This window comes from Bidens hawaiensis, unplaced genomic scaffold, assembly GCF_021521415.1.
Source record: "Bidens hawaiensis isolate Kalapana, Puna unplaced genomic scaffold, B.hawaiensis_p1.1 tig00021177_1, whole genome shotgun sequence".
Taxonomy (NCBI): Eukaryota; Viridiplantae; Streptophyta; class Magnoliopsida; order Asterales; family Asteraceae; genus Bidens; species Bidens hawaiensis.
Genome location: NW_027493272.1, coordinates 297,963 through 319,650, shown reverse-complemented (window position 1 = coordinate 319,650; position 21,688 = coordinate 297,963). Strand labels below are relative to the sequence as shown.

The window sequence follows — 21,688 nt, the reverse complement described above, 5'->3', positions numbered from 1 at the left end:
CTTGAATTCTCTTAGAATTTTTATATTTTGTGGCATACTAATTGTTTATAAACATTTCCGGCAAAAACTTTTTGGTCAAAGTCAAACAGGCCCACCACACCAGCCCGTTCCAAAATTACCCATTTTGACCTGTTATCCAACCCAACAACCCACCCATTTGGCTCCAAAGTATTTTTCTTTTCTTTTTTTTCCCTCACTTTTTTAACATGAGCTGAAAACTTATAATTCGCTTTTCTTATTTATTTTGACCTGTTACCCACCCTGGTCAACTTATTAGCTTATTGTCTATCAAGTGAATTAAGTATGCAAGTTCTTTGACAAATAATTTAATTTTATATAAATGAAATCAGATTAGTTTATAGTTTTTATAAATGATACTGTAAACTTGAAGTTAGCACTCTATTTATTTTGTCATGTGGTCATGTATCTCGTCTCTGTTTTGCTGGCTAGATATAATACGAGTAATGTTAAACATATATACCGTATTATCGATTGTTAATAGATATATGTAGGCTGTCTAGGTTTCAAATGAGGCTGTAACTACACGAGGAGGACTCGTGGTGACGGTCAAGAAGTAAATAAATAAAAAGTACAATTATACACCTCATAGTAGTAATACACCTCTTAATACATATACATGATACAAACATAAATAACAACACAAGTATTGAAAAGCAAAATAGTAACTACAACATATACATGACTCGTAAGAACTTATTTGTCTTTGTTGGTCCTTCTAATCTTGGGAACTCTCACTGCAACTGCCACATATACCTTGTCCATGCTTACCTCAGCAATCATAGAAAGCTTGTACCTCCATTGCTTTTTGAACAACAAGACACCAATAATACCCCAAAAACCAGTTGCAAATCCACACACTATGTCAAAATAAAACCATACCTTCTTTGGCTTATTTGAATCTTTGTATTTTTTCTTGCTTGTAGTTGGTGGATTTTCATCATTAGAGCAATTGTTTGGCAGAGGGGCACCACAGAGATCCATGTTACCAACATATATTGAAGGGTCGGTAAGCGTTTGCAATTGATTTCCTGTTGGAATTCGTCCGGACAAGTTGTTCTGTGACAAATTCAAACTGCTCAAAAAGTTTAAAGCTGCTATGCTTGAAGGGATCATCCCAGTAAACTGGTTGTCTGATAAATCGAGAGAATTTAGCGCCTTCATGTTTCCAATGCTATCTGGAATACTCCCACTGAGGTGATTATGAGACAAATTGAGACCCACCAGCAAAGAAAGTGAAGTTACCTCTCGGGGGATATCTCCGGTAAGTTTATTACTTGAAAGGTCCATGTTAAAAACAAGATCCAAAGTTTTTGTATATTGAAGCTCAATTCCTTTCAATACCTGAATCACCTCCATGCTGTCATATATACTGTTATATCTAGAATCTTCTTGTCTTGCCTCAATCATCCCACTCAACTTTCCAAAACAACGAGGGATGGATCCGGTTAAGTTGTTGTGCGCAACATCCAAAATATGAAGGTTGGAACATGTACACAAAGATTGAGGAATTCCTCCTGTGAAATTGTTTTTACGCAGGGTGAGAACCTTTAAGTTTGGAAGTTCTTTTCCTATCCATTTTGGTATGTTTCCGGAGAATTCATTTTTGCCCAAATCCAAAACAGTTAACAAACTCGAATTCCCTAAATCTCGTGGAAGCTCACCATTGAAGTTATTGTCATTCAGTTTTAACCATGCCAAAGAAATACTTCCCCAAGATCTCGGAAGGACTCGAGACAACCCGTTTGAACTAAGTATCAACACCTTCATTTCTTGTAGATTCTTTACACAATCTGGAATATTTCCAGATAACCCATTCATGGAAACATCAAGAATTTCCAAGTATGTTCTTCTACACTGTGACTTTGGAATTGATCCATTAAACAAGTTATCTTGAAGAAGAAAAATAGCTAAATCTCCAGGATCAATCCCATGGATCGGCTTCCTAGAAGGAAGGTTTTTCAAAGATCCACTGAGTTTGTTGTGAGAGAGATCTAACATAAAAATGGGCATAGTCCGCAACCATGATGGTAGATGTCCAAATAGGCTAGCATTGGACAGCCACAGCTCCTCAAGATTCCTTTGAGTTTTCAACCACTGTGGAAATCCATTGTTAATCTTGCAAGAACTGAGTGCAACACTTCTCAACTGAAATGGAGGTGTCCACTCATGTGAGATATTAAAGATCAACTTATGATTTGAATCTGTTTCCAAGTATTTCAACATTGACAGGTTAACAAAATGGGCCTCAAAAATCACTCCTTCTAAAGAATTGTTGGACACATCTAATCCAACTAGTTTGGAGAGTTTCCCAATTGAAACTGGAATCGTCCCATTTAATAAATTTGAAGACACTGAAAATATTTGTAATGAAGCTAGTCTTCCTAGTAATGTTGGGATTGGACCGGTTAACTGATTATCAGAAAGATCTAGTAATTTTAATGATCTTAGTCTCGTCAAAGCTTTAGGGATTGGACCGGTTAACTGATTGTACTCTAGATTCAACTCAGTTAAACATGCTAATCTTTCCAATGATTCTGGGATATTACCACTAAGTTGATTCCGGAAAGGCTGAGTTTAGTAATTTTTCCAAGAATTGTAGGAATGGGACCAGTTAACTCATTATCAGAAAGATCTAATACTTCTAATGATCTTAGTCTCCCCAAAGCTTTAGGTATTGAACTTGAAAAACTATTGGACCCGAGATACAAGGCTTTTAAATTGGTTAGTCTTCCAAGTAACTCTGGAATCGTACCGTTTAACTGATTCTGAGATGAATACAACATTTCTAAAGCATATTGGGAACATTCAGACATGTTTGTTGATGGGTTAGTCATTTCTCCATCAAAAATATTATATGATAAACGTAATTCCTTCAGATTACACTGTCTCCATATCCCAACAAGCTCGATGTGCTCAAAGTTATTTTCAGAAACATCGAGCTTTAGAAGGTTAGGCATGGTTGGAATTGACGAGTTCAACTTGTTACCTGAAATGTCAAGGACTTTGAGGGAAGTGATGTTCATTAGTTCATACGGAAATCTACCTTCAATTGACTTATGGCTAAGATCCATATAATGCATGTAAGAATGGGCACTGAAATTAAAATAATTGGGTGAGAGAGGGGCATAATGAAGCCCACACCTTGACAAATGCAATTCCGATAAAGAAGGGATGAGGTTTAGCAATTTGACTGAGTTCCACGCCAGACTAAGATTATAGGATGAAAGATCAAGGAGTTAAGGAAGTAAGGTTATGAAAATAGCGTGGGAGCTCGCCTTCAAAAAAGTTCCAGCTAAGATCAAGATGTTCAATGTTGGGAAGTATTTTACTTGAATTATGAGGAATACCAAGATGAGTATTAGAAAGGCTAAAAAGCTGCAAACTTAAATATTGTAAAGAAGGAATCATGTACAATACCATATCTATGTTTTTTGCTCGAGAAAGATTTACGTTACCCAAGTCAAGATGCTCGAGTGAGGAAAGGCCGGAAATCCATGCCATATCATTTGACATGATCGTCTTCCACTGCGTATAGCCGTATGAACTAAGATCAATAATCTTCAAATTGGAAAGATTTCCAATGTGACAAGGAATATTACCAGAAAAACCTGCATTAGAAAGATTGAGGTAACTTAACTGTTTGAAAGATCCAATGAATTCAGGAATTCGACTTTGCTGAAAATTATTCCCACTCAAATCTAGACGTTTCAGATCCCTCAACTCGGCCAAATATGTGCTCACCTTTTCACCTACTAAGTAGTAACCTTCTTCGACGTCATCTTCATAAAATTCCCTGTAATTTCCCCTGAGATGAAGGCTAACAACACTTCTGGTAACACCATCACAACTTACTCCTTTCCATGAGCAACAATGAATTCCATTCCATGATGAGAGGACATTGAAGTAATCTTTAACGCTTTGTTTGAACTCAAGTAGTGCTAATCTCTCTCGTTCATGACAGGTTACACTCGAATTTGGAGCGCCCAAACAAGTGTACATGGTTGCACTTAAAAAAACGCTTAAGATAAAGAGATGAAGCCCCAAACCCAACTGATTTCTCATTATTCAACCTCAAAATCATAGAAAAACGAAATGAAATGTGAGTTAATGATGAACAAACTACCTTAATTAATAATTGTATAGATGGAAAGACTTGCAAGTCGTTTTGGGTTTTCAGTGGACAAATTGTATCCACATATCTTCAAAGTTCAAATAGTTCTGTCCTGGGCTACTTTTCATTATCTCGACAACCAATTTTATTTTTTTTTATCAATAATATATTCCACATGAACATGTATTTCCAAATGGAAGGTTTACATATGACTCATATTTGGCTGTATTCATACAAAAAATAGCAACGGTCTTCACAAATGAGTTTTGGAAGCAAGAGATGCCCCTAGATTATATATCTGCTAAAATATGTGTGTGTTAATTTTCTGTTTTGCTTAATCATCTACAAATCTGAATTTACGACACTCTTTGTCTCTGTAATTTTTTACCTTTTTTTTCTTTGTACTTTCAAATTTTTAGTTCGTTCTTGAATATTGACTATATAATAATCACTTGTAAGTTGAGAGAAAAGGTCATTACAAAAGATTAAACTTTTTAGTTTATTTTTCTATTAGCGTTTATGTTTTTTAAAACTTTTATACATCTTAAATACTGTAGGTCCCCTGTTATACCCAAGGTCAGCAAAAGTCAACTGTTACTTGATTTTCACATAATATGGTTTTAATGGTGAACACTAATTATTGTTCTTCCCCTTTGTAAGGTCCATTTCAATGGTAGTCTTTCGTATTTGTAACTAGTGTACGTTTACGTTATTTATTCGTTTACGTTTGTATGTTTAGGCCCGAGGCCTTTGTATTTGAACCCATTGGGCATTATTAATGAAAGAGGTGTATGAGTAAACACACACATATATAAGGTGTGTGTATCTCATACACCAATCTAACCCTTTGAAAATAATTATCCAAGTAACCAAAAACTCTCTCAACTCCCTTTCTTCCTTCCAAGTTCGATTTTCTTTACACACATACAAGATCCGAGATCTCGGTCCAACTAGTTGTTTCCGCCAACTAGTTGTGAGGTTGATCCAAGAACGACTAGTACTTAGTTTTTTTTGTTGTTTGATCATTTTAATTTTAAACTTTTAGTTTTTTTTTTATTTTATTTTACATGTTAAAATTAGTTTAACTTGTATTTCTTTTAATTTTATTTTATCTTATTTTACTTTTACTTTTAATTTTATTTTTAAATTTATTTTTATTTTTTGTTTTTAATTTAATTTTAAAATATTTGACTTTATCTTATTTTAATTTTTTGGTTTTAACTCTTAATTTAGTTTTAAGTTTTTATTTTACCCTTTTGTAAATCTTTTTATTTTAAACTTAGTTTAAGTTTTGTATGAATCTTGTGTCTGTCTTAATTTTAATTTGAAATTTTTAATGTTCCTTTTAACTTTATCTTTTATTTTTAACTTTATTTTTAAATTTTATCTTTACTTCTAACTTATTTGATTTTATCTTATTTTATTCTTATTTTTTAAGTTATTTTACTTTTGTTTTCATCTTTGTAACTATTTTAAAACTTCTTTTAAATTTTGTATAAATTTTATTTTTGTCCAAAAAGTTTCATTTTCTGTTAATTTAAACTTTTTAAAACTTTATTTTACTTTAAACTTATTTTTAATTTTAATTTTATTTTATTTTAAAAATTTTATTTTAGTTTTTAAGTATTTAGTCAAAATGGGTTTTTGTTTACAACAAGGTCCTCGTTGCATTATTTGTTAAGTATTGACCCGATAAAATATATCTTGAAAAGTTCTTGGATGGAGACGATAATGAGTCAGAAGAGAGATGACGAGGGTGAGTATGATAGCTATGATGATACTCGTGGTGATGGTAGTGGTAGTGGAATTGGTAGCGGTGAGGCTACCGGAAATAAGACGGCTAATGCTGAGCCGTCAAAGGAGGCTGAGAAAACGAGGGAATCGGAAGCTGCGGTGGAGGCTAAGCTCGCCTTTTTATTTAACATTTGTTCTTATGCAGATACCGTTCCTTCAGTTCAGAAAACCGGTGAAGAAAATAAAGATGATGATGACGATATCAACTATTCTCCCGAACCCGACACACCACCAACTGGGAGAATGTTGAGCCAATTGTTGACAAGCATGTTGTCGCTCCTGTTGCTGCTCCTGCTAAAAGTAGGTCAAGAAGAGGAATAAAATACTACAGCATGAGCATATTGGGAAGCATGCAAGCAAAGTCAAAGCCAACAAAAAATTCGGTGATGTCATCATGCATTGCACTCGCAACCACGAGCTCACGTTCTTTAATGAGCACAAATTGACTGGATATGGACTCCGTGACCTCAGGAAGCTAGTTGAGTCGCCAGCATGTACAGTCGAAGATGTCCGTCTTGGCAACACGGACGCCATCGTTGGAAAGCTCAACAAGTTTGTCATATTACTTGTTGAAAAACAACCATTTGAAGAAGATCCAGACGATGTATTCGACTATGAGTCCAAGTGCGAGTGGTGAGAAGGAAATAAACCAAATACAAAAGACTAGAGGGAGATTGTAAGGTCTATTTCATTGGTAGTCTTTTGTATTTGTAACTAGTGTACGTTTACGTTATTTATTCGTTTACGTTTGTATGTTTGGCCCGAGGCTATTTGGAGCCCATTGGGCATTATTAATGAAAGAGGTGTATGAGTAAACACACATACATAAGGTGTGTATCTCATACACCAATCTAACCCTTTGAAAATAATTATCCAAGTAACCAAAAACACTCTCAACTCCCTTTCGTCCTTCCAAGTTCGGTTTTCTTTTACACACATACAAGATCCGAGATCTCGGTCCAACTAGTTGTTTCCGCCAACTAGTTGTGAGGTTGATCCAAGAACGACTAGTACTTAGTTTGTTTTTTTGTTTGATCCGGTTTCGAGACCTACACCCTTCACTTGCAGGATGCAATAATTCATAATTGAAGCTGATCCCTTTTGCCACTTTGGTTTCAGCTGCTATATTATAAAATTGAAGGCAAGTGCAATATTGCACTTTACGTACACATCATATGTTAGAGGTATCTCTTTAGATATTTTCACTTTCCACAGAGAAAATTTTGTTTATGCAAAATCTAGTTATTTGAATTATATCAATATATTTAAAAAGTAAATAACTGAAACAGTTTGCAAGTGCTACCATGCATCTTAAGATGCGCCGTTTTTATGAGCCCGAATTATTCAACGTTACAAGAATATGTTGTTCTAAAAGATATTATTAACCGGACAAGTTTTAATTTTATTATTTTAGAAAACCCATACCGGGACAAGTAAAAAGTAATAATAGTATATACCAATCACTTTCAGGCATAACAAAGATTATCATATTTAATTTCTTGATTTTTTTATCAATGACTGTTTCGGGTTTTTTATGGAACTTATATTTAATTTTTATGTCAAAAATTGATAAATTTAGGTCAGAATTTGTTACGGGTTATAAAATGGAAATTCTGAGTTTTTTTAAAAGTTTGAGTATGCAAAAAGACTTATCGTCAAATTTGTTACGGGTTCAAAGTGTTGACTTGAAAATGTCAAACGGATCAAGGTTAGAATTTTATACATGATTCGGGTTTCTAATTTATTTTAAAAGGGCATTTTTGGAAATAATTAAAAGGTTATGGATTAGACAAATTGACTATTTTTCTTTTGAATATTAAAATTAAAGAAAATATTGCAAACACTTTAGACATGTCACCCTAGGCCTATCAATGCTTCTAACTTTTATTAAATTTGTAATATTTGTGTGAGCATTAACTTTTTCTTCAATTGTGATCAGAACGTTGTATGGGAAGCATGTCATGCAAACTATGCTCAAATGAAGCAAAATATTCACAAAATAAAATGGATTACCATGTTATTTTTCTGTTGTCATTATGACAAAGTCGAGAAGCCCCTAAAACTTATCAAAATATTTTTCATGGTTTCGCTTAGAAAAACATAATTCTTGAAAAACATCCGTCGTTACAATTTAATGTTCTCATTTGCTTTGATTGGTGGTAAATTGATAAATATATCAATAAAGATAACGCTCTTTCTATATTTGGGCTGAATAAATACTATCGTATGAGAAGTCTTATTTTCTAAATTGGTTCATAACCAAAATTCTTTCAATTATACATATATGACACTAAGGGTATGTTTGGCAAAACTAGCTTGTAGCTGTTAGCTGTAAGCTAGAAGCTGAAAGCTGGTAGTTGTAGCTTTTTAAATATATATAGGTGTTTGGCAGAGTAACAGAAGCTTTTAATAAAACTAGTTGGGTGCCCGCGTGATGCGGCGGAATGGGCGTACGACCTAACATCAACCGTATAATAAGTGTCGGTACATGATTCACCTGATGACAGTGCATAGTAACCTGAATGTAGACGTGTAATTCATGGAAAAGCAGTAAGCGTGTAACTGATGGCGAAAATCAAGAAACATAGCTGAAATATACAGTAATTTCAAGTAGATAATTTTTTAAACCAACCTATTTTGATATGAAACTCTTTCTGAACATACATTGTTATAATCTGAAACATGTTCTGACCTGACCATTTTCGACTCAAATGCATATCGACACGAATCGAACTAATTTAACCCTTTTTGTATCGACTCGTTCTGACCCTAATTTGGTCTTACACATGACTCAAGTTCATCTGACTCAACTCCTAATTTGATCTTACACGTGACTCGAGCTCACATGACTCAACTTGTTACCGATCCTAACGGATAATCACGTAGTATATTAATTTTTTAAAGTTAAAGAAGTATAACAATATCATACTCAAATTAAAGAGAATAAAATGCTCGTTTTATGATGTAATTTGTTTAAAAAATTATTAACGTGTGAAAAAGTTATGGTTCCTAAAAAATTCGTGGGGGGTAGTTAGTTATGAATAAGGGTTGAATGTGTAACTATTATATAAATTAACAAAAGTTTATATAAGTTCAAGTATCAAACTTGTAAATTCAAATGTAAAAGCTTGTAGCTAGTTTTTTCTCAAACGCTACCAATACTAACGTTCAAATATGGAGTTTTTTCTATCAATCTAAAAGCTTGAAGCTACTTCAACCAAACAAAGTTTTTTGTTAAATATGAGCGTTTTCTCAAAAGCTTAAAGCTCGAAGCTCCTAAAAGCTCATTACCAAACATACCCTAAGAATGAAATTTTCACTAGTTAGAGCGTTCTCGTGTACGTTTTTGCATGTATAATTTTTTATTAAGTTCATTTAAAAATCATATTGTGATATAAATAAAATCAATTTATGTACGCATAGTATATATACAATCATAGATATAGATGTAGTACATTTTTTTCATATACGTTACGTAATTATTTGTTTTATCTGTAATTTTATAATTTAGATCATCGCGTGTGTGACACGGGCTCTAAAGCTAGTTAATGATATTTCATCAAGTGATGATAAAATATCAAGATTAGTGGACCCAATGCAATTCAATAATGAACAACTGTGACTTTGGACTAATGCGGATCCATGACCCACATTCAATTCAATAATGAACGTACCAAGACTTTCAGTTAGCGTGGACCTAGTGAGTGACAGAACGACTTTTCTTCTAATTTCCAAGAAACTTCTAAATAATCAATGAGGGACCTCGTGGTGATTTCATTATATGCACAAGAAAAGGTTATTCATTTCTAACTGAACGCTCTTCGATCATGGGGAAACTGAGGGATGTTGGGCTATTCCGCCTTTCCTTAATCATCTTTTTGGTTTTTACCATAACAACTTGTTTGGGGGGAGGTAATTTGACTACTGGATGCATTGCGAATGAGAGGTTAGCTCTTCTGAAGTTCAAACATAGCGTTATAGACTACGGTAACAAACTCTCATCTTGGGTCGGGAGTGATTGTTGCAGGTGGGCCGGAGTCAGATGTGATAGTACCACTGGACATGTTGTCACCCTTTGTCTTAACAGAAATTATTGGGGCGTTGTATTCTATCACGCTGAGTTTGATGATTACACGGATGCACCTTTTTCTAACAACATTGATTTCCAGGAATACAACAATTTAAAGGGTGATAAAGTTAATTCTGCTTTGGCAGAGTTGAGGCATCTGAACCACTTTGATCTAAGTGGGAATGATTTCCAATCAAGTCGAATCCCCGAGTTCATTGGATCGTTAAAACATCTAAGATACCTCAATCTATCTTTTTCAAATTTTGGTGGTATGATTCCCTACAACCTTGGAAACCTTTCTAATTTGGTTATTCTTGATCTGGGTTCCAATCATCAGCTTGCTGCAGATGATATTTCATGGGTTTCCGGCCTTTTGTCTCTCAAGTATCTTGATTTGAGTGAAGTCAAATTTAGCCAAACACGAATTCTTAACAAGTTAATCTACATGGTTCCTTCTTTAATAGAGCTACATTTGTCACGGTGCTTCTTAATTGATAGCTGCAGTCATTTTGAAACTTCTCAACTTAATTCTAGTAGCATGCTTCACAGTATCAAACACCTTGATCTTAGATGGAATTTTTTACAAGAACCGTTCCCAAATTTTTTAAGAAACATGACTTCTCTTCTGTCCCTTGATCTTTCATATTACGATCTCAGTCAGCCACACAGCTTTGAAAAGCTATGCAACATAATTCCTACTGTGACTGAACTATATTTGACAGATTGTCAGCTCCAAAATATGCACATGTCTCCCATTCATGCAAATTTGAGTAGATATTCGAAACTTCAGCTCCTAGATCTTCGACGTAACTTGTTTAAAGGAGAAGTTACAGTCTCTTTTATGAATATGAGTTCACTTAGCTCTCTTTATCTTTCAGAGAACCTTATAAATTCTTATGCTCTTCCCGTGCCTGGTCTTGTCACACTTGATCTCTCATATAATAAGATTGATCAGATTGGGAATAGTGGAATGTGGAAACAATGTCACTTGAAACAGTTGTGGGTTGATCACAATCATATTCAAGGAGAAATGATTGGTTCTTTGACCAATATGTCTCACTGTTCCAAATACGCTTTGGCGTCACTGGATTTAAGTTGGAATCAATTGAATGGTTCAGTTCCTGAAAGCATAGAGAAACTAACTTCTCTAGAAACACTATATCTGAATTCAAACCAATTGACGGGTTGCATTCCTAGTTCACTAGGGAAACTGATTGCTTTGAAAAGTTTAAGTCTAGAATGGAACAAGTTGAATGGTTCCGTTCCAGAATCTCTTGGAAGATTGGCTTCTTTACAAATGTTTTCCGTGTCTTCAAACGAGTTAAGCGGGACACTTCCATCGTCCATGGGGAAACTCACCAAACTTAAGTATTTTGATGTCTCCAATAATTCCTTAGAAGATGTAGTTACTGAAGCCAATTTTGCAAGCCTCTCAATGCTCAAATACTTGTATGCAACACCCATCCCACATTGACGTTCAATTTTTCACATAAGTGGATACCTTTGTTCCAACTGAGAAGAATTCAAATGAATTCTTGCAAGATTGTGGGTGAATTTCCTTCATGGATACGGACTCAAAAGCATCTTGAGCAGTTAGAAATGTCCAATTCGAGCATTATTGGTCGTCTTCCTACATGGATGCGGAATATGTCAATCATACCCTGGTTAGATCTCTCTCACAACCAACTCAGTGGGCCATTGACAAACATTCCTTGCGGCAAACCATTATGGCCGGTTTATGATGGTGGGTCATTATTTTTTAATAATAATCTATTCAATGGACCAATCCCAGAGTCAGTGTGCAAGTGGACACACTTGGAAGTTCTCGATCTTTCAAAAAACATGTTATCTGGGCAAATTCCTCGATGTTTACAAAATATCCAATACCTGAAGGCAATGGTACTTAATTCAAATAAGCTATCAGGTCTTATTCCAAGTTTTAGAGGGAATATGACTTCTAAACTGACATGGTTAAACTTGAACAACAATAGCTTTAGAGGAGAGTTTCCTGTTTCCTTGGGAAATTTCGTTCAGTTGAGAGTTTTGGACTTGGGTAATAACAACTTGTCTGGAAGCATACCGAAATGGATTGGAGATAGATTTTCATATCTAGTAATTCTCAGGCTGCATAAAAACTACCTAACTGGAAGAATTCCCCAATCTTTGTGCCGTAAGAGTAATCTTAATATATTGGACATTGCTCACAATAACATAACAGGAGTTATCCCTCGTTTTTTTAAAGATTTAAGCGGCATGATCAGGGGTAGCAATGAAATAGTTTCTAATTTCTCTTTTCACTCCAATCTATACATTCTTCAGGTCATGAAAGGTCTTGCTCTTGAATATACAACAAACTTGCAGAGTGTCATAAACATGGATCTTTCGAGCAATAAACTTTATGGAGAAATACCTGAAGAGCTAACAACCCTTTCTATGTTGGTTGGTCTCAATTTGTCTCACAATAATCTAGACGGGTGTATTCCTAATAGCATAGGAAACATGAAGGCGCTATTTTCTCTTGATTTTTCAGAAAATGAGTTGACTGGAATGATACCTTCTAGCATGTCAGAGTTGAATTTTTTAAGCTACTTGAATCTGTCACACAACAACTTGTCAGGACAGATTCCAACAGGTAATCAACTGCGGACCCTTGATGATCCATCAATATATGCTGGCAACAGATATCTTTGTGGTGCTCCGTTGCAAAATAATTGCTCCAATGGTACTACAACACGCAAGGCTAGCGCTGATTACAAAGCAGTTGATGAGGCCAAAAAGGTATGGTTTTACTTGGACATAGTGTGTGGTTTTGCAACAGGGTTTTGGGGTCTTATTGGAGTCTTGTTGTTCAAGAAACAATGGAGACACAAGCTTTTCATGCTTGCCGAGTTCACCATGGACAAGATGTATGTTGTAGTCGCGGTAAGAGTTTCCAAGATGAAAAGAGGACGACAAGTTGCATAGCTCCTTAAGAATGTAAGTAATCATGGAAAATCTATTAATATGTATCAAACATCAGGACTTATCTTCTTAGTATTGCTATTGTGCTTTTATACTGCTTGTTATATTTGAAAAATATTAAAGGTTCCCAGCCATTCTCTATGTAGTCCATGCCAATGGATGGCCCTCCCAAACAGAATTTTGCCACTTTTACGTACGTTATACCATGTACCTTTGTCAAAAAGGCTCAAGGTGTTGGGTTAATCGGGTTTGCTCACGGGTCACAGGTCACTGGATCTTTGAATATTTTATAATTAAAGAGTTAATTACACAAATCTCATCTCCACAAATCTCATCTCCAGGAACTCTCCCACCTCTCTGTTTTCTTTGTTTGTTTGATAATTTACGGGGCAATTTCATAGAATAGTAACCAAGTTTCAAAAGTGTTCCAATTAGGTCACTCAACTTTAAAAAGTGTTCCAATTAGGTTACTCAACTTTCATATTTATTAAATTAAAGGTTTTAACATGTTTTTTTAACGCTTTTAATTTTTGTTTCACATAGAAAATATTTTAATCTTTTTTTTGATGTTAACGTTGAGTGGCGATGTGGATTTTATTTTTTATTTTTGAATTTTAATATAATAAGCGTTTTTTAGTTTTTTAAAAATATAACTACCTATATTGCAAATTCCGACCCCCACATCTTATCCTCCAATTCTTTCTTAACAAACAAAAAAAATCGATGAGACTCGATTTGAAGATTTAGTGACCCGATTTAAGAAAAATATGCATGAGTGACTTAATTGGAACACTTTTGAAAGTTGGTTACTATTCTATGATATATTCCCTTTAATATATACAAAATACAATCAAATTAGTTAAAATATTCTAATTTGATTCTTTCAATGATGTTAATGTGAGTGGTGAAGAATGGTTGTACTTCTTTAACTTCCTTTTAACAGAATATTAACCATCTTTGACTTGTATTGACCATTTCTCTTAAAATTGTGTACTTAGAAAACTTATTTACCAATATAGTGTAGTATCAAAAGTATTTACCATATAGGTGTAGTTTGTCTTATTTATTATATTTAACAAATATATTACAGTATTAATACTTTGTAATTAACTTTGAAAATTCATCAACGTTATAAAAAATATATATATAAAATATATATATATATATATATATATATATATATATATATATATATATTCATCAACAGTAAAAATCAACACTTGTGAAAATCAGTCCTTCGGTACATGCCATGACAACCCTAAATATACAATCAACCTGAAATAAGGACAAAGCTCATAATGTAGCTAGTTTCTGCAACAAAAAACATCAAAACCCCGCTCTGATTCACAATCGTCATGCTTCATAACTGAAACCCACCCCCCCCCCCCCTTAAGGTTTCGAGCCAAGCACCTTGAGAATTCCAAATCTTAACCATCATCCAATGCCATTAAACCAGAAGACTGATTATCCACACATATATCAATACACGTTTCCACATACAAATTCATAGCAATACACAATAGACATACATATGCATTTACACACACATATACGTATACTCATACATATACATTGATATGGATACATGCATCCATACACACACACACATGCATGTATCAATACATGTATTCATACACATGACATACTTATACACAATAAGCATACATATACATTCATATACATATACACACATACATCGACATACACACACAAAACATATCAATACATAAGCATATGCATTTACACACACATATCCATATACTCATACATATACATTCATATGGATACATCATACATACATACATACATACACACACACATACATACATACATACATATGCATTTACACACACATATGCATATACTCATACATATACATTCATATGATACATCATACATACACACACACATAGACGTACATACATACATACACACGCATACATACACACATACATACACATACATACATACATACATACATACATACATAGACATACACACATACAGGCATAAGTACGTGCATTCATACACAAGACATAGTTATACACAATACACAAACATAAACATTCATATTATACACACATTCATCGACATATACAAACATATACAGAGTTCTACACAATACATAGACATATGCATATAGAAAAGGGTTCAAATAAGAATAAGGAGTTTCCTAGGAATGGTAAGAACCAACAAATTTTTGACATTTAGCATTACAAACTATGGTGAAATAATAAATCTAAAATACATAAAAAGAACTTGTCTCGACAACATGTCATCATAGAAAAGAACAGCCAATACGTTGTCATTTTATTTAGTTTATATAAGAAACATATGTTGATAGCATATCGTCGAGATAGAAGTTATCGAAACGATCTTGCATCCAAAAAATTTAAATAAAATTTGAAATAAGACAAAGCCTATCCTGACCATATGTGGTCAGGAAAAAGATTTTAGATGCCACTCAAAAATTTAAAACAAAATCAAAATTGAAGGAAATCTATCCCGACCACATGTGGTCGGGAAAAGGTTGTCAGACTATATTCCTCCGCAACATGATATTCCCGCCAAATTAAAAACAATAAAGATTAGAATAAAACCAACCTATCCCGACCACATGTGGTCGGGAAAAGGTTTTTAGATGGCGCTTAAAATTCATCCCTCCCGCTTACTTAAACAAAAATTTTAATTAATATTAAACCAACCTATCCCGACCACATGTGGTCGGTATAGGTGTTGTAAAAACACATATACACAGCTAACGGCAAAAGAACAAAAATAAAAGATATTTACTTTTTCCCGACCACATGTGGTCGGAATAAAATTTCGCGAAGAGCCAAACTTCCCGCTAAATCTATCTCGACCATATGTGGTCGGTAAAGGGTTTGTCATAAGTGAAATCTGGTCAAAACCTATAGTGACCGCATGTGGTCGGTACAGGTGTTCTATAGCGACCACATTTGTGGTCGGTATAAGAGCGGTCATGTCAGAACAAATTTCTTGTAGTGTATGGTGGCTTTAGATGGGGTGGGGAGCAATGTGGGAGCGACACATAGGATTTAATGGTAGACAATTATATAGATAGTTAGATATATACATATATATATATATATATTCAAATATAATATAGAAGATTTGAAATTGTATCTAGATTTGTTATGATCTCTTTTCCTTAATTGTATTTGTATAGAGTTAGGATTCCTCCACTATATAAGGAGATATTATTCATCAATAATAATCAATCAATTTGGATGCCATCAACCACTTTTATGGTATCAATCTAGATACAATTTTAAATATTCTATATTATCTATAATATATATAAATGAAAACATAAAAATCCTACGTGTCATGATGTGGTCGCCCCATTGTTTTTAGTCACCAGATTTGCTTGATTTTTAAATAGAGGCTTCTCATGCATTTGACCCGAATTCACGGGTATGAGTCTTATCAAACCCAAATATTTCTTAAATAGGTTATAACATCTCATTAAATTAAAAACTAATCTCACCAAATATTTGATACAAAAATCTTATAAAGTAGGAATATACATTAAATTAATATCTGATTTATTTAAAATATATATATATGTTATTTATAATTAAAAAACTAATTTTATAGTAACAAAATAAATGGGTCTTCGGTCTCATCAAACCCATATAATTTTTAAACCGGGTTATAACATCTCATTTATTTGTGAAACAATTTAATATCAAACTATAAGTATAATTATTAACTTTCATACAATAAAATATTAAAAATTCAAAAAAATATAAATATTAAAAACAAATAATATATAACGACCCCCCCTCCCCCACTATTGCTAAGACTAGGAGAGGAATGGAAAATTACTCTCAAGTGAGAGAATAAAAGTTGAACATTCAAAAATACCCTTTCATTAATAAGTTACAGTACATAAAAACAAGAAGATAGAAGAACTACCACCCCATGTTTCCTACACTTTTGGAGTTAAACACAACTACCTTGACTAAATCAAAATAAAATAAAATAAGTGGAAATAAAATAAAAACATTGCACTTGTGAAATAAAAACGTGGGAGAGCTAAACAAAACACCATTCCCAAATTGACCCATTTCTTTACCGGATCCTGGGGCAGAAGGTTTGAATCTGGTGACCCGACCGGGTGCCTATCGGATAGAGCAACTGTTACAACAATAAGAAGCTTTCACATTTGAAATGTATGTCTAGGGACATATTTCAAGTAAAAGTTAATGTCATAATTCTACTGGTATAGCAACTGCCAAAATGATAAGAAGCTTTCTAATATCAAGAAACTTGATGCAGCCAAATGCTGGTTTTGTTAGTCAACATATTCAGCCAAGGTCATCCACTGTGATGAATAGAGTTTATGAGAAAATTGCAGTTTGAAAGTGGATTGATGAAAGTTACCGTCTGTATACTCATTCTAGAGACTTTGGTGTATTTAATTCTTATTTTATGTATATGTTCTTAAGAAAATGTAACCTGCAATTTCATTGACAGACAATCTGTTTTTGAGAAAATAAAATAAAAAATTAGTTTATGACATTTTGTAAATGGTACTGTAAACATGATTTAGAAGTTATCTCCCTGTTTATTTTTTCGCTGGTGATGTAACTCTTGTTGTCTCTGTTTTGTTGGATTGATATAAAATGATCGAGCGTTGCTAAACATATATAGCATATCCTTATTGACAGTTCAAATATATTAATGTTGGCTATCAAGGTTTGACAAATACAAGCTCACTCAATTAATTATAAAGTTTCAAATGAGGTGATGGTGATACTGAAGGTGAGGGGAGGGCCCGTGGTGGTGGATGGAGCAGGAGAGCTGTCATGGCGGTGGTGGTGGTGGTGTTGGTCAATCGTAATACGAACTGATACACATCAGATCTTAGTACATATACATGATACAAACATAAATAGCAACACAAGTATTGAAAAGCAAAATAGTAACTACAATATATACATGACTCGTAAGAATTTATTTGTCTTTGTTGGTCCTTCTAATATTGGGAACTCTCAATGCAACTGCCACATATACCTTATCCATGGTTACCTCTGCAATCATAAAAAGCTTGTACCTCCATTGCTTCTTCAACAGAAAGACACCAATAATACCCCAAAAACCTGTTGCAAATCCACACATTATGTCAAAATAAAACCATACCTTCTTTGGCTTATTAGATTCTTTGTATTTGTTCTTGCTTGTAGTTGGTGGATTTTCATCATTAGAGCAATTTTTTGGCAGAGGGCAGAGCAATTTTTTGGCAAAGGGGCACCACAAAGATCCATGTTACCAGCATATATTGACGGGTCAGTAAGCGTTTGCAATTGATTTCCTGTTGGAATTCGTCCGGACAAGTTGTTCTGTGACAAATTCAAACTGCTCAAAAAGTTTAAAGCTGCTATGCTTGAAGGGATCATCCCAGTAAATTGGTTGTCTGATAAATCGAGAGAATTTAGCGCCTTCATGTTTCCAATGCTATCTGGAATACTCCCACTGAGGTGATTATGAGACAAATTGAGGCCCACCAACATAAAAAGTGAAGTTACCTCTTGGGGGATTTCTCCGGTAAGTTTATTACTTGAAAGGTCAATGTTAAAAACAAGATCCAAAGTTTTTGTATACCGAAGCTCAATTCTTTTCAATACTTGAATCACCTCCATGCTGTCATATAAACATGTAAATCTAGAATCTTCTTGTCTTGCCTCAATCATCCCACTCAACTTTCCAAAACAACGAGGGATGGATCCTGTTAAGTTGTTGTGCAACATCCAAAATATGAAGGTTGGAACATGTACACAAAGATTGAGGAATTCCTCCTGTGAAATTGTTTTTACGCAGGGTGAGAACCTTTAAGTTTGGAAGTTCTTTTCCTATCCATTTTGGTATGTTTCCGGAGAATTCATTTTTGCCCAAATCCAAAACAGTTAACAAACTCGAATTCCCTAAATCTCGTGGAAGCTCACCATTGAAGTTATTGTCATTCTGTTTTAACCATGCCAAAGAAATACTTCCCCAAGATCTCGGAAGGACTCCAGACAACCCGTTTGAACTAAGTATCAACACCTTCATTTCTTGTAGATTCTTTACACAATCTGGAATATTTCCAGATAACCCATTCATGGAAACATCAAGAAATTCCAAGTATGTTCTTCTGCACAGTGACCTTGGAACTGACCCATTAAACAAGTTATCCAGAAGAAGAAAAATAGATAAATCTTCTCCAGGTTCAATCCCATGGATAGGATCCCTAGAAGGAAGGTTTTTAAAAGATCCACTGAGTTTGTTGTGAGAGAGATCTAACATAAAAATGGGCATATTCGGCAACCATGGTGGTAGATGTCCAAATAGGCTAGCATTAGACAACAACAACTCCTCAAGATTTCTTTGAGTTTTCAACCACTGTGGAAATCCATGGTTAATCTTGCAAGAACTGAGTACAATACTTCTTAAATGAAATGGAGGTGTCCACTCATGTGAGATATTAAAGATCAACTTATGATTTGAATCTGTTTTCAAGTATTTCAACATTGACAGGTTAACAAATGGGCTTCAAAAATCACTCCTTCTAAAGAATTGTTGGACACATCTAATTGAACTAGTTTGGAGAGTTTCCCAATTGAAACTGGAATCGTCCCATATAATAAATTTGAAGACACGGAAAATATTTGTAATGAAGCTAGTCTTCCTAGAAAAGTTGGGATTGGACCTGTTAACTGATTGTACTCTAGATTCAACTCAGTTAAACATGCTAATCTTTCCAATGATTCTGGGATATTACCACTAAGTTGATTTCCGGAAAGGCGGAGTTTAGTAATTTTTCCAAGAAATGTAGGAATGGGACCAGTTAACTCATTATCAGAAAGATCTAATACTTCTAATGATCTTAGTCTCCCCAAAGCTTTAGGTATTGAACTTGAAAAACTATTGGACCCGAGATACAAGGCTTTTAAATTGGTTAGTCTTCCAAGTAACTCTGGAATCGTACCGTTTAACTGATTCTGAGATGAATACAACATTTCTAAAGCATATTGGGAACATTCAGACATGTTTGTTGATGGGTTAGTCATTTCTCCATCAAAAATATTATATGATAAACGTAATTCCTTCAGATTACACTGTCTCCATATCCCAACAAGCTCGATGTGCTCAAAGTTATTTTCAGAAACATCGAGCTTTAGAAGGTTAGGCATGGTTGGAATTGACGAGTTCAACTTGTTACCTGAAATGTCAAGGACTTTGAGGGAAGTGATGTTCATTAGTTCATACGGAAATCTACCTTCAATTGAGTTATGGCTAAGATCCATATAATGCATGTAAGAATGGGAACTGAAATTAAAATAATTGGGTGAGAGAGGGGCATAATGAAGCCCACACCTTGACAAATGCAATTCCGATAAAGAAGGGATGAGGTTTAGCAATTTGATTGAGTTCCACGCCAGACTAAGATTATAGGATGAAAGATCAAGGAGTTAAGGAAGTAAGGTTATGAAAATAGCGTGGGAGCTCGCCTTCAAAAAAGTTCCAGCTAAGATCAAGATGTTCAATGTTGGGAAGTATTTTACTTGAATTATGAGGAATACCAAGATGAGTATTAGAAAGGCTACAAAGCTGCAAACTTAAATATTGTAAAGAAGGAATCATGTACAATACCATATCTATGTTTTTTGCTCGAGAAAGATTTACGTTACCCAAGTCAAGATGCTCGAGTGAGGAAAGGCCGGAAATCCATGCCATATCATTTGACATGATCGTCTTCCACTGCGTATATCCGTATGAACTAAGATCAATAATCTTCAAATTGGAAAGATTTCCAATGTGACAAGGAATATTACCAGAAAAACCTGCATTAGAAAGATTGAGGTAACTTAACTGTTTGAAAGATCCAATGAATTCAGGAATTCGACTTTGCTGAAAATTATTCCCACTCAAATCTAGACGTTTCAGATCCCTCAACTCGGCCAAATATGTGCTCACCTTTTCACCTACTAAGTAGTAACTTTCTTTGACGTCATCTTCATAAAATTCCCTGTAATTTCCCCTGAGATGAAGGCTAACAACACTTCTGGTAACACCATCACAACTTACTCCTTTCCATGAGCAACAATGAATTCCATTCCATGATGAGAGTACATTGAAGTAATCTTTAACGCTTTGTTTGAACTCAAGTAGTGCTAATCTCTCTCGTTCATGACAGGTTACACTCGAATTTGGAGCGCCCAAACAAGTGTACATGGTTGCACTTAAAAAAACGCTTAAGATAAAGAGATGAAGCCCCAGACCCAACTGATTTCCCATCATTCAACCTCAAAATTATAGGAAAATGAAACGAAATATGAGTTAATGATGAAAAAAGTCCAAAACTACCTTAATTAATAATTGTTAGATGGATCACTAGTAATTAGTCATTAGTTATAATGATGAGTTATAATGATGAGTTATTATGAGTTATGGCCCATGGAAGTGGGTTTTCAGTGGACAAATTGTATCCACGTATCTTCAAAGTTCAAATTCTTTTGTCCTGGGCTACTTTTCATTATCTCGACAACCAATTTTATTTCTTTTATCAATAATATATTCATGAACATGTATTTCCAAATGGAAGGTTTACATATAACTCATTTTTGGCTGTATTCATACAAAAAAATAAAATGGTCTTCACACGAGTTTTGGAAGCAAGAGATGCCACTAGATTATATATCTGCTAAAATGTGTGTGTGTGTGCG

The 21,688-nt window shown here is 34.3% G+C and overlaps 1 protein-coding gene and 2 pseudogenes across 1 annotated transcript; 1 reads left to right on the top strand and 2 right to left on the bottom strand.

Moving 5' to 3' along the window:
* Positions 1-564: 564 nt before the first annotated feature.
* On the bottom strand, positions 565-4,111 carry LOC143562831 (receptor-like protein EIX2; annotated as a pseudogene).
* Positions 4,112-9,753: 5,642 nt separating this feature from the next.
* On the top strand, positions 9,754-11,469 carry LOC143562835 (receptor-like protein EIX2). The gene has a single exon (XM_077050528.1). The coding sequence runs from the start codon at positions 9,754-9,756 to the stop codon at positions 11,467-11,469; it is 1,716 nt and encodes a 571-aa protein (XP_076906643.1).
* Positions 11,470-17,892: 6,423 nt separating this feature from the next.
* Positions 17,893-21,680, bottom strand: LOC143562816 (receptor-like protein EIX1; annotated as a pseudogene).
* Positions 21,681-21,688: the final 8 nt, after the last annotated feature.